Consider the following 12671-nt stretch of genomic DNA (forward strand, 5'->3'; position numbering starts at 1 on the left):
ACTTGGAGTGTCCACTTGCTGATTGGATCTATGTAGCAGTGGGGTGTGGCATGTAGCAGTGGGGTAGTATTGGGGCGTGGCATGTAGCAGTGGGGTAGTATTGGGGCGTGGCATGTAGCAGTGGGGTGTGGCATGTAGCAGTGAGGTGTGGCATGTAGCAGGGGGGTGTGGCATGTAGCAGTGGGGTGTGGCATGTAGCAGTGGGGTGTGGCATGTAGCAGGGGGGCGTGGCTTGTAGCAGTGGGGTGTGGCATGTAGCAGTGGGGTGTGGCATGTAGCAGTGGGGTGTGGCATGTAGCAGTGGGGTGTGGCATGTAGCAGTGGGGTGTGGCATGTAGCAGTGGGGTGTGGCATGTAGCAGTGGGGTGTGGCTTGTAGCAGTGGGGTGTGGCTTGTAGCAGGGGGGCGTGGCTTGTAACAGGGGGGCGTGGCTTGTAGCAGTGGGGCGTGGCATGTAGCAGTGGGGTGTGGCATGTAGCAGTGGGGTGTGGCACCCAGCTCTCACAATTAGGGGCTCCTTGTTGATGTTCTGCATGTCGAGGGCAACCAAGTATTCCCGGCTGCCCAGGTACAGCCGGCCCTGGTCCTGGTCCATCAGCAGGATCCGGTAATCGCTGGTGTTGAAAGAAAAACTGAAGGGCCTGATAGTCCGGGTGTCCAACAGCTCTGCAGGGGGAAAGGGATACAATGAGCTAGCCTGGTTCAGCTCTACAGTGGGAAAGGGCTATAATGAGCCAGCCTGGTTCAGCTCTACAGTGGGAAAGGGCTATAATGAGCCAGCCTGGTTCAGCTCTACAGTGGGAAAGGGCTATAATGAGCCAGCCTGGTTCAGCTCTACAGTGGGAAAGGGCTATAATGAGCCAGCCTGGTTCAGCTCTACAGTGGGAAAGGGCTATAATGAGCCAGCCTGGTTCAGCTCTACAGTGGGAAAGGGCTATAATGAGCCAGCCTGGTTCAGCTCTACAGTGGGAAAGGACTATAATGAGCCAGCCTGGTTCAGCTCTACAGTGGGAAAGGGCTATAATGAGCCAGCCTGGTTCAGCTCTACAGTGGGAAAGGGCTATAATGAGCCAGCCTGGTTCAGCTCTACAGTGGGAAAGGGCTATAATGAGCCAGCCTGGTTCGGCTCTACAGTGGGAAAGGGCTATAATGAGCGAGCCTGGTTCGGCTCTACAGTGGGAAAGGGCTATAATGAGCCAGCCTGGTTCGGCTCTACAGAGGGGCAGTAGAGCACAGAGGGGCAGTGGCAGGGGGGGGGGGGCACAGAGGGGCAGTAGAGCACAGAGGGGCAGTGGCGGGGGGGGGGGGCACAGAGGGGCAGTAGAGCACAGAGGGGCAGGGGCAGTAGAGCACAGAGGGGCAGTGGCGGGGGGGGCACAGAGGGGCAGTAGAGCACAGAGGGGCAGTGGCGGGGGGGGGGGGCACAGAGGGGCAGTAGAGCACAGAGGGGCAGTGGCGGGGGGGGCACAGAGGGGCAGTAGAGCACAGCGGGGCAGGGGCAGTAGAGCACAGAGGGGCAGTGGTGGGGGGGGGCACAGAGGGGCAGTAGAGCACAGAGGGGCAGGGGCAGTAGAGCACAGAGGGGCAGTGGTGGGGGGGGCACAGAGGGGCAGTAGAGCACAGCGGGGCAGTAGAGAACAGAGGGGCAGTAGAGCACAGAGGGGCAGGGGCAGTAGAGCACAGAGGGGCAGGGGCAGTAGAGCACAGAGGGGCAGGGGCAGTAGAGTACAGCGGGGCAGGGGCAGCACCCCAGATGCCTGCCTCTCTGAATGCTCTTCATCTGACAGCCTGGAGTAAATGCCCTTGTGAGGGAACCCACATTTCACTACATCTGGATAAAAACAACAGTATCGCCACTGAACCACCAATACAGCCACTGTCGTAATATTGAAACAGGAAAAACAGGTTCCACGAAATTGTGTTCGGTCATAAAGAATTGAGGATTAGGGAGGGAGACGAAAAACTGGCCCAGATTTGCACAGATTTCCAGAAATCTTCCTGATGAACAGAAACTCCCAATTCCAGGAATGAAGGAAGGCAGCACAATATATTTCTGACAGAGAAAGAGATAGCGAGAGAGATAGAGAGACAGAGAAAGAGCCAAAATCTCAATACATGAGTATTATTATTATTAAAGTATTTATATGTACTTTTTCACCCTTTTCTACCAGGTGTGGGATGTCATGCTCATGCTGCTGAGCTCCACAGCAGATTCATGACAGCGCAAAAGTGCACGTGCTCTCCTGCAAAGCACACAATGTCTGCCAGCCCTCCTGGTCAGGCTGCAGGCTGCATGTTGGACTTTTCACTTTACGACATACATTTTGACATACAGTGCAGCAGGTGGACTCGAGAGTACCTGACTGACCAGCGGGGTTAACAGTGGGCACACTAATACCAGATAGTAAATCCACCCCATTTGTGGGGGACGCTAAATCCTCTTGTGCCTCACCCTGCAGGGTTACTGGCAGCATTTACTAAGTACTTTTGTTATATATACCCTCTATCAGCACTTTACTATGTACTTTTGTTATATATACTCTCTAACAGCACTTTACTATGTACTTTTGTTATATATACTCTATCAGCACTTTATTAGGCACTTATTATTATTATTATTTTAATTAATAATAGTCTTATACTGCTGTAGCCTATCCGCTCAGAGATGATGCGTTGTGTGTTCAGAGATGCTCTTCTGCATACCACCTGTTGTAATGTGTGGTTATTTGTGTTACTGTCACCTTCCTGTCAGCTTCAACCAGTCTGACCATTCTCCTCTGACCTCACTCATTAACAAGGCATTTCTGTCTGCAGAACTGCTGCTCACTGGATGTATTTTGTTTTCTGCACCATTCTTTGCAAACCTTAGAGACAGTTGTGCGCAAAAAATCCAGAAGATAAACAGTTTCTGAGATACTCAAACCACCCTGTCCGGCACCAACAATCATTACACAGTCATTGTGACATTTGGTCTGAAAAACAGCTGAACCTCTTGACCACATCCAAATGCTCTTTCACATTTAGTTGCTGCCACATGATTAGCGAATGAAATGTTTGCATTAACAAGCAAGGCGTACAGGTCTACCTAATAAAGTGGTCACTGAGTGTATATACCATCTATAAAAAGGTAATAGTCAGCTATTCATGTCATTTTGCATATTGCACGTTTTATGTACAATATATATGCAAGTATGCATGCATGTATGTAGTTATACTTGCTTTTTGCATTACAATCAAACTTTAGCCGTGTTAACAAGTGTTACAAGCTCTGTTTTGGCAAGCCAAACAACCAAACAATCAAACAAAAGAAAAGCTAAACTGAAAGCTGAAATTGAGTAAGAGCGAGAGAAGGACAGAGACATAAAGAGAGAGAGAGAGAGAGACAGAGAGAAAGAGAGAAGAAGAGTCACGGCTGACTTTAGCCATAAATCAGAGGAAGTGAGGACGTGCAGACGTGGTGGCGGGTCCCTGACAGACACTAACAGGGAGGCTGGGAGGCAGCGCAGCGCCGCGCCGCTAAAAATGACTCATGCTAACCCCGCGCCACCAGCACTTTGATCTCTGAGGCATTACTGCCAACCTGCGGGACATGTGGCTGAACACAGAGCATAAATTACACCAGCAGAGAGGAGAAAGGAGAGGTCACACACACACACACACACACAAACACACACACACCAGCAGAGAGGAGAAAGGAGAGGTCACACACACACACACACCAGCAGAGAGGAGAAAGGAGAGGTCACACACACACACACACACACACACACCAGCAGAGAGGAGAAAGGAGAGGTCACACACACACACACACACACACACACACACACCAGCAGAGAGGAGAAAGGAGAGGTCACACACTCACACACTCACACACACACACCAGCAGAGAGGAGAAAGGAGAGGTCACACACTCACACTCACACTCACACTCACACTCACACTCACACTCACACTCACACTCACACTCACACTCACACTCACACTCACCAGCAGAGAGGAGAAAGGAGAGGACACACACACACACACACACATATCAGAAGAGAGGAGAAAGGAGAGGACACACACACACACACCAGTAGAGAGGAGAATGGAGAGGTCACACACACACACACACACGCACACACGCACACACGCACACGCACACGCACATACACAAACACACACGCACATACACACACACACATACACATACACACACACACACTCACACACACACCAGCAGAGAGGAGAAAGGGGAGGTCACACACACACACACACACCAGCAGAGAGGAGAAAGGAGAGGACACACACACACACACCAGTAGAGAGGAGAATGGAGAGGTCACACACACACACACACACACACACACACACACCAGTAGAGAGGAGAATGGAGAGGTCACACAAACACACTGCCGCACCTAGAATAAAAAGGACAATAACCAGAATTATCCTAATTATTCTTGTTATGAGGATTAAGATTTTGATGAATATGCGGTTTTATGTTCTATTATTTTGCGTGTGAGAGAGGCTGTGTTATGTCTCTCATAGCAATCTATAAACCAAGCAAGGCATGTGAATTTTTGACACTCTACTGTATTTCTCAAAAGCAGTTCAAGAAAAAGGTATACAGTTTTCCAGAAAACGGATAGGTTCACATATATGTCCGTATGTATTTGGAAAGTTGGTCCCCTTTAATTTGAGCGTATTCACATCCATATCATGTAATGCGTGTAGGATTCACATCCCTTCTTATACATAGTCCTCCCCCATTTTAGGGGACCAAAAGTAATTGGATGGTTGGCTTCTCAGCTGCTTCTGAAGTCATATTAAAGTGCTTCCTTAGTGCAGGCATAAGAAAGCCTTCAGCATCTAGCCTTGACTCTAAGCGTTTCATTGCCTTTGGAGTCACACAGTCTGTTATTGGTGTTTGTCATCATGAGGACCAGAGTTGTGCCAATGACAGTCAAGGAATCCATTCCTTGAACCATGAGGCTGAGAATATAGTCAGAGACATAAAAAACAGTCAGAGACAAAGGCCAAACAATCGGCTTATGATTGAGACAAACTGTTTGGAACATCATTAAGAAGAAAGCGAGCACTGGAGTATGTTTGGGATCACTGCCTTGCTTTGATTTTGACTCCTGAAGGATGTCTCTGTGTTTTGGGGGCTTGTCTACATGAGATTTCTTCCATCATGGACTGTAGAGGTCTTCCTTGGCCTACCAGCCTCTCAGAGAATGCTGAGCTCACCAGCGCTCTCTTTCTTCTTAATGATGTTCCAAACTGTTTATTTTGGAAAGCTTATTGTTTAGCCTACATCTCTGATTTAGTTTTAGTTTTTTTATTTCTCAGCCTGCATTAAAGAAGTGATTGAGGTGAAGAGGCTCCAACTTTTCTAAAATTGGGTAACTTTGTAGAAAGGGATGCGATTCCTACACGTATCACCCAATAAATACCCTCAAATTAAAGATGACAGTCTGCACTTTAGCCTCATATGTGTCTGCATGGGTTTCCTCCCACAGTCCAAAGACATGCAGGTTAGATTAATTATGTGTGTACTCCTGCCTTGTCCTCAGAACTGGAGTTGGTCCCCAGGCACCGTATAGCTGCCCACTCCTAGGTAACTAGGAGGGGTTAAATGCAGAGGAAGCCTTAGAAGGCAATGACAATCAGTTGAATCTAATGTAAAGAGACTTATTTGAAATGACTGTGCTGTTTACATGCATCAAATGCTACCAACTGTCCAAATACAGAAAGGTTATCACTACTTTAAAGCTAATGCACACATCATGTGCACATGCATCGTATAATTTGATTAGTGTACTGCAGCCATATTTATTGCGGCAGCATTGTTGTGTTCAAACACAGGCCATGTTCACTGGCCTTCCATATCATGCCTGAGTGGAGGTAAACAGGAAGGGAGGGAACACGGCCAAAACAAAACAATAAAGTCAACATTTTAGTTTTAGGTTTAGAATCTTATTTAAATTACTATTTTGCTAAATAAGTCCAAAAAGACTGCCAAGGAGGCAAAAACAGTTTTAATCATTTCAAGATTTCAATGGGGTAAGACAATTTCAGTATTGTCAACATGCTAATATTTTCTACTTGAGGAAAAAAAATTAAGCCTCATCACAAGACTAAAACACTTGAGACCTCTTGTGTGACATACAGCAAATGTTTCAGTCTCATTGTGTGCTGAATGATCCTATCAGTCCTCCTGGTCTCAGAAACGCTGCCGTTCTGAGACACCTAGACAGATTTCAGTTAAAGCTAGAGATGAGCATGACTATGATTGCAGCAAATCGGTGGACTACTGCTACTACTGCTAATACAATGGTGTTTAAATACTTCCGTGTACAAGCTGGTGTACATGTATGCCTAATGAAAAGGTGTATATGAACATTTTGATGTATTATTACATTACATTACATTATTGGCATTTGGCAGACGCTCTTATCCAGAGCGATGTACAACAAAGTGCATACCCATAACCAGGGATAAGTTCGCTGAAAGACCCTAGAGGGAAGTACAATTTCAACTGCTACCTGTACAACAAAGATAAGAACAAGGGCCAATTTTTTTTTTTTTTTTTTTTTGAACAAACAAACAAACAGAGCAAAAGTGACCAAAAGTTAACTATCCAAACACTGCTTACCTAGCCAACTAAAAATACCGATACACAAAGCAAGTCACAGAGACAACAATTAAGGTTCACAGGGAGGTAGGGAGGGATGGGGAGAGGTGCTGCTTGAAGAGATGTGTCTTCAGCTTGCGCTTGAAGGTGGGGAGAGATTCTACAGTTCTGACCTCAACGGGGAGTTCGTTCCACCACCGTGGAGCCAGAACAGACAGTAGTCGTGAGCGTGAGGTGGAGGTTCTGAGAGGGGGAGGTGCCAAGCGGCCTGTGGAGGTTGAACGAAGAGGTCTGGCAGGGGTGTAGGGTCTGATGATTTTTTGCAGATAAGCTGGGGAAGACCCTTTAACTGCTTGGAAGGCTAGCACCAATGTTTTGAATTTGATGCGAGCCATGACAGGCAGCCAGTGGAGGGAAGTAAGCAGGGGGGTGACGTGTGAGTATTTGGGAAGGTTGAAGACCAGACGAGCTGCTGCATTCTGGATGAGTTGGAGGGGTCTGATGGCGGACGCTGGGAGGCCAGCCAAGAGGGAATTGCAGTAGTCCAGGCAGGACAGAACCATCGCTTGGACCAGGAGCTGGGTCGAGTAGGGGGTGAGAAAGGGGCGGATTCTCCGTATGTTGTATAGGAAGAACCTGCAAGACCGGGTCACCGCCGCAATGTTCTCGGAAAGGGACAGTCTGCTGTCCATCACCACGCCGTGGTTCCTTGCACTGGGTGACGGCGTGAGTGTGGTATCCCCGAGGGAAATGGAGAGATCCAGATGGGGAGAGGTATTAGCAGGGATGAATATCATTTCAGTTTTACCTGGGTTGAGCTTTAGATGGTGGTTGTCCACCCAGCTCTGGATGTCCCTCAGGCAAGCAGAGATACGGGCTGAAACCTGCGTATCAGACGGCGGGAACGAGACGAAGAGTTGGGTATCGTCCGCGTAGCAGTGGTAGGATAGCCCATGTGCAGTGATCACAGGGCCAAGGGAGCGAGTGTAAAGAGAAAAAAGAAGTGGGCCAAGGACTGAGCCCTGGGGAACTCCTGTGGCGAGGGGCCGAGGTGTCGATACCGAACCAGCCCAGGCAACCTGGAAGGAGCGACCAGAGAGGTAGGACTCAATCCAGTCCAGGGCTGTGCCACAGATGCCTGTTGCTGACAGGGCAGACAGGAGGAATTATTATACAATGTATGCCGGTTAAAAATGAACAGTTTGGCAGAGTAATGGCAGTTTAAAAAAATGTCAACATTTTTTTTATTTTTATTATTTTTTATTATAGGGGGGCGACATGGCTCAGGCAGTAAGAGCAGTCGTCTGGCAGTCGGAGGGTTGCCGGTTCGATCCCCCACCCGGGCCCTGAGCCTGAGTGTCCCTGAGCAAGACGCCTAACCCCCAAATGCTCCTGACGAGCTGGTCGGGGCCTTGCATGGCAGCCAATCACCGTCGGTGTGTGAGTGTGTGTATGAATGGGTGAATGGAGAAGCATCAATTGTACAGCGCTTTGGATAAAGGCGCTATATAAATGCCTGCCATTTACCATTTTATTGTCACCACTGCAGAATCTGATAATTCCTCCATTCATTCCTATCGGGACTTTCTTCCCTGGAAAACCTTAAATATCTTGGATATTAATGAGAATATCAAAAATCTATGAACAAGCACACCATTTTGGATCCAGCTGGACATTTTCCAGTTGGCAAACAAACCTTCACAATCGTAAATAAAACTTTCGGATAACAATACTGTGTTAATCACACGAATTAAAGCCAGACTGTCCACTGCTATTCTGCTGTGAGCAGCTGCAGTGTTGTGTAGTATAAGGCCTCACTAAAGCCGATTAGGGAAGCTAAGTGAAGCTAAGGTCAAACTCGGGGTCATAGGGGAGCATGGGAAATGAAGGCCAACCCATTTCCTCAGTGTTAAACCAACTAATCAGTCAAATCAATACAAATGCACAAAGGACAGCGAGGCTACACTGTGAACCCTTGAATGAATGGAATGAAAGTACAATTATAAATACATATAAAATCATAAATACCACTCAATACTGACATAAATAATGTTTTTATTGACACTAGTACTGACTGCCAGAAGCACAATTCTATAGGGGCTGCCAGAAGCAGAATTCTATAGGGACCACCAGAAACAGAATTCTACAGGGAGAGCCAGAAGCAGAAGGGAAGCGTTATGGAAAAGGCCTGTCCTCTCCCCGCCCCCACCCTATCTGACGACACAGAGGTGCAGCGGCCGGCACTGTCCCCCACTGCACGTAGTTTGCTTGTTCACCCCTTTAGCATTAGCCTCCCGGGCTTACCCTGGCACATTTACAAAAATGTCATTAATGTGCATTTTCTCTGAGAAGTAAACTAAACTAATACATACATATAAAAAATAATCTAAACACAAGAAGAGAGTTCAGAGGAGTGGGTGGGAGGCCAGAGTACAGAGTAATACAGGTCAGTGCCCTGAATTCCACAGATTATGACAAGGCAGTGAAAAGATCACGATTTATGTGAAAACTGCTGTTAAATCACATTAGAGGAAAACTTTAAGAAAGTCATGGAACTGCCAAAAAAAGGCAAAAATCTAAGAATCTATGATAGTTCCTACGTCCCATCGACGGCACTGTATACACTGTATTACCCGACTCTTTTACTCGATTCAACCGAATGTGTTGCCTATTTGGGTTACCTGGTGACATAGTGCTTCTAGATGCACTTGGAGACAGACAGGGAGAAAAAAAAGCTTGAAGAAACTACTGCACAGATATAATCTCATTAAATAGGAATTTCCCAGAGAGCTTGGTCAGATTGACACCAGGAAATGGAGAAATGCCTCTCACACAATTAGTCAGTGTTACAGCTCAGCGCAGTTTTCCTGCTTTTACGCACACTTGCTGTTACCCTGCCTCTCCTCCACTCGCCTTCTGTCTCCCCATCGTGACTGCACAGAGAGCCAGTGTGACTGCAGAGAGCCAGTGTGACTGCAGAGCCAGTGTGACTGCAGAGAGCCAGTGTGACTGCAGAGAGAGAGAGCCAGTGTGACTGTAGAGAGCCAGTGTGACTGTAGAGAGCCAGTGTGACTGTAGAGAGCCAGTGTGACTGTAGAGCCAGTGTGACTGTAGAGAGCCAGTGTGACTGTAGAGAGCCAGTGTGACTGTAGAGAGCCAGTGTGACTGTAGAGAGCCAGTGTGACTGTAGAGAGCCAGTGTGACTGCAGAGAGCCAGTGTGACTGTAGAGAGCCAGTGTGACTGTAGAGAGCCAGTGTGACTGTAGAGAGCCAGTGTGACTGTAGAGCCAGTGTGACTGTAGAGAGCCAGTGTGACTGTAGAGCCAGTGTGACTGTAGAGAGCCAGTGTGACTGTAGAGAGCCAGTGTGACTGTAGAGAGCCAGTGTGACTGCAGAGAGCCAGTGTGACTGTAGAGCCAGTGTGACTGCAGAGAGCCAGTGTGACTGTAGAGAGCCAGTGTGACTGTAGAGAGCCAGTGTGACTGTAGAGCCAGTGTGACTGCAGAGAGCCAGTGTGACTGTAGAGAGCCAGTGTGACTGCAGAGAGCCAGTGTGACTGTAGAGAGCCAGTGTGACTGTAGAGCCAGTGTGACTGTAGAGCCAGTGTGACTGTAGAGAGCCAGTGTGACTGCAGAGAGCCAGTGTGACTGTAGAGAGCCAGTGTGACTGCAGAGAGCCAGTGTGACTGCAGAGAGCCAGTGTGACTGCAGAGAGCCAGTGTGACTGTAGAGCCAGTGTGACTGTAGAGAGAGAGAGCCAGTGTGACTGCAGAGAGCCAGTGTGACTGCAGAGAGCCAGTGTGACTGTAGAGAGCCAGTGTGACTGCAGAGAGCCAGTGTGACTGCAGAGCCAGTGTGACTGTAGAGAGCCAGTGTGACTGTAGAGAGCCAGTGTGACTGCAGAGAGCCAGTGTGACTGCAGAGAGCCAGTGTGACTGTAGAGAGCCAGTGTGACTGCAGAGAGCCAGTGTGACTGTAGAGGTCTGAGCTAAATCCAGAGCCAACATGCCTGTTATGACTAACACTTTCTAAACAGATGTGCTAAAGCAACACATAACATGTCTTTTTTCAACACACCTCCAGGCCTATTTAAGGACAAAATTTTCTGTTCCTTTGAAACACATTTTCAACACAGTCAGTCCCTTTGTAATACATATTCTGCATATTTAACACAAAAGGAGTAACTTTGACAAGAAATGTGTTGAAAAGTAACACAAAAGAAGTAACACAAAAAATGTGTTGGACATCAATACATCCTTTTGAGAGCTTACTGTCACATTCCCACTACATTAAAAGCAGAAGCTAGAGCTGGGGAGACAAGAGGAAGGAGAAGAAAGAAAGAGAGGAAGAGAGAATGGAGGTGAGGAAAGAAAGGAGGGGGAGCCACGGGGAGGGGGACAGTGCTGGTTTCGGGTGTGCAGGAGCGGTGTTGTGGAGCAGGTTGTTGGCAGGGAGCAGGGCTTCCCTGCCTCTCTCTCTCGGAGGTAAATCCAGACCTATTTATACCTCCCAGTGTGCGCCCGCTCTGCCAGACGCTACGGCGGCCAATCCCGCTTCCCAGAAACACGGCCCAGTTCCCCGTCTCCTACGCACAAACCGGCCGGCGCCAGCGTCCCACACCGCCCCACCCTGGGTGACCCCCCACGCGCCCCGGCTCACAGACAGGTGTCCACCGCGGGGGAGGGGCGGGGGCTACAGGGGGGATTTCTCATTCCTAGAAACAGACCTAGGCCTGCGCCACACTGGGCACAACAGCAGACTGCTATTTACAGGTATGATGGAAAATACCAGCCTGAAGCAGACCTGGGTCAAATACGTCATTGTTTTTGGATTCAAATATTTTTCTGTGCTCCATCTTGCCTGGTGCTGTTGAGCCTACCAAGAAGACTTATAGAGAGTATTCTAATACACCAGACAAGCACAGTAAAGCATAGAAAAGTATTTGTATCCAAAACAATTACAGATTTTTACACATTTGATCCAGGTCTGTTATAAAAGTCTCCGTCCAAGTGCATTTGAAATTAGTGGATCGAAATCAATTAAAACAGAGCAGTTCTGAGGACCTAGTTCCAACAGTACAAGTTTCTACCCTTATTGTGATAAAGGAGAGATCTGAATAATGCAACGCAGTAGAAGAACAGCCTGAGCGGGCTCCTTATGGAGAATATTCCCCTTGGACAGGCCGTTATTTTCACCTATTATTCCTGACGTGTATCAACAAAACACGTCAACGTGGAAAAGCCACATTTTCAGAGGGCTTACCTTTGAAAGAAAGGTGCACTCTGGGGGCAGGGCGGGGGTTGCCTGGGAGACCAGAGACATGCAAACTGAAGAAGAGGAGGAGGAAGAGGATGGGCGGTGCCGTCACCATGGTGACGATGCCACGGTTCACCTGCAGAGAGAAAAGAGAACAGTCTTTAAAACAGGTTAAAACAGAGAGGTAGACCCAATGGTTTCATTGTACATCGCTCTGGATAAGAGTGTCTGCTAAATGCCATGTAATGTAATGTAATGATGGGATGGCTCTGGAAAAGAACTATGCACATTTAGCTTTTTATAAAGATTGTTTATAGAGGTCTTGTTTATAAAGATATTAATTTCTAAAGATGGCTGTTTATAAAGATGTATATTTGTAATGCTTTTATGGAGAGATCAGGCACTGTTGACTGACCAGTCAGTGATCTTTCCAGGAACCAGGGCCCAAGTCATGACCCAGACCGTAAAACCCTTTTATTACATTGGTTTTTAAAAATCCCTGCTTTTCACATAAAACCTTGGGAATTTACGCTTCTATGACATAATAGGTCAGAAAGCATTTAGAGCACAAATGCAAAACAAGAGAAATGTGTTTCCATGTTGATCATAAGGCTGAGTTTGAAAACATTATTTTCTTTGCAGAACCTGGGTGGAAATATCTTTTAAATGCACTACAGCTGTGTCTGGTTTGAGTGTGTCTGCACTAATTTGCATTCTACGGTATATAGTAAGTATACATACACTTTATTCGGTATTTATTAGACTTAAAACTTAAGTCTGCTGTAGCCTATCCACAC

General features: G+C 47.5%; 1 protein-coding gene across 1 annotated transcript in view; it reads right to left on the reverse strand.

Annotated features, from left to right (window-relative positions):
- Positions 1-12671, reverse strand: part of sema3gb (sema domain, immunoglobulin domain (Ig), short basic domain, secreted, (semaphorin) 3Gb) — a 41075-nt gene that overhangs the window by 9976 nt on the left and 18428 nt on the right. The window contains exons 2-3 of the mRNA XM_061257729.1: positions 11881-12010; positions 506-666 (exon numbers count right to left, since the gene is read on the reverse strand). Of these exons, the coding sequence (XP_061113713.1) occupies positions 506-666; positions 11881-11989 (270 nt within the window). The 5' untranslated portion in view covers positions 11990-12010. The remainder of the gene's footprint in view (positions 1-505; positions 667-11880; positions 12011-12671) is intronic.

Source organism: Conger conger, chromosome 10, assembly GCF_963514075.1.
Source record: "Conger conger chromosome 10, fConCon1.1, whole genome shotgun sequence".
NCBI classification, from domain to species: Eukaryota; Metazoa; Chordata; class Actinopteri; order Anguilliformes; family Congridae; genus Conger; species Conger conger.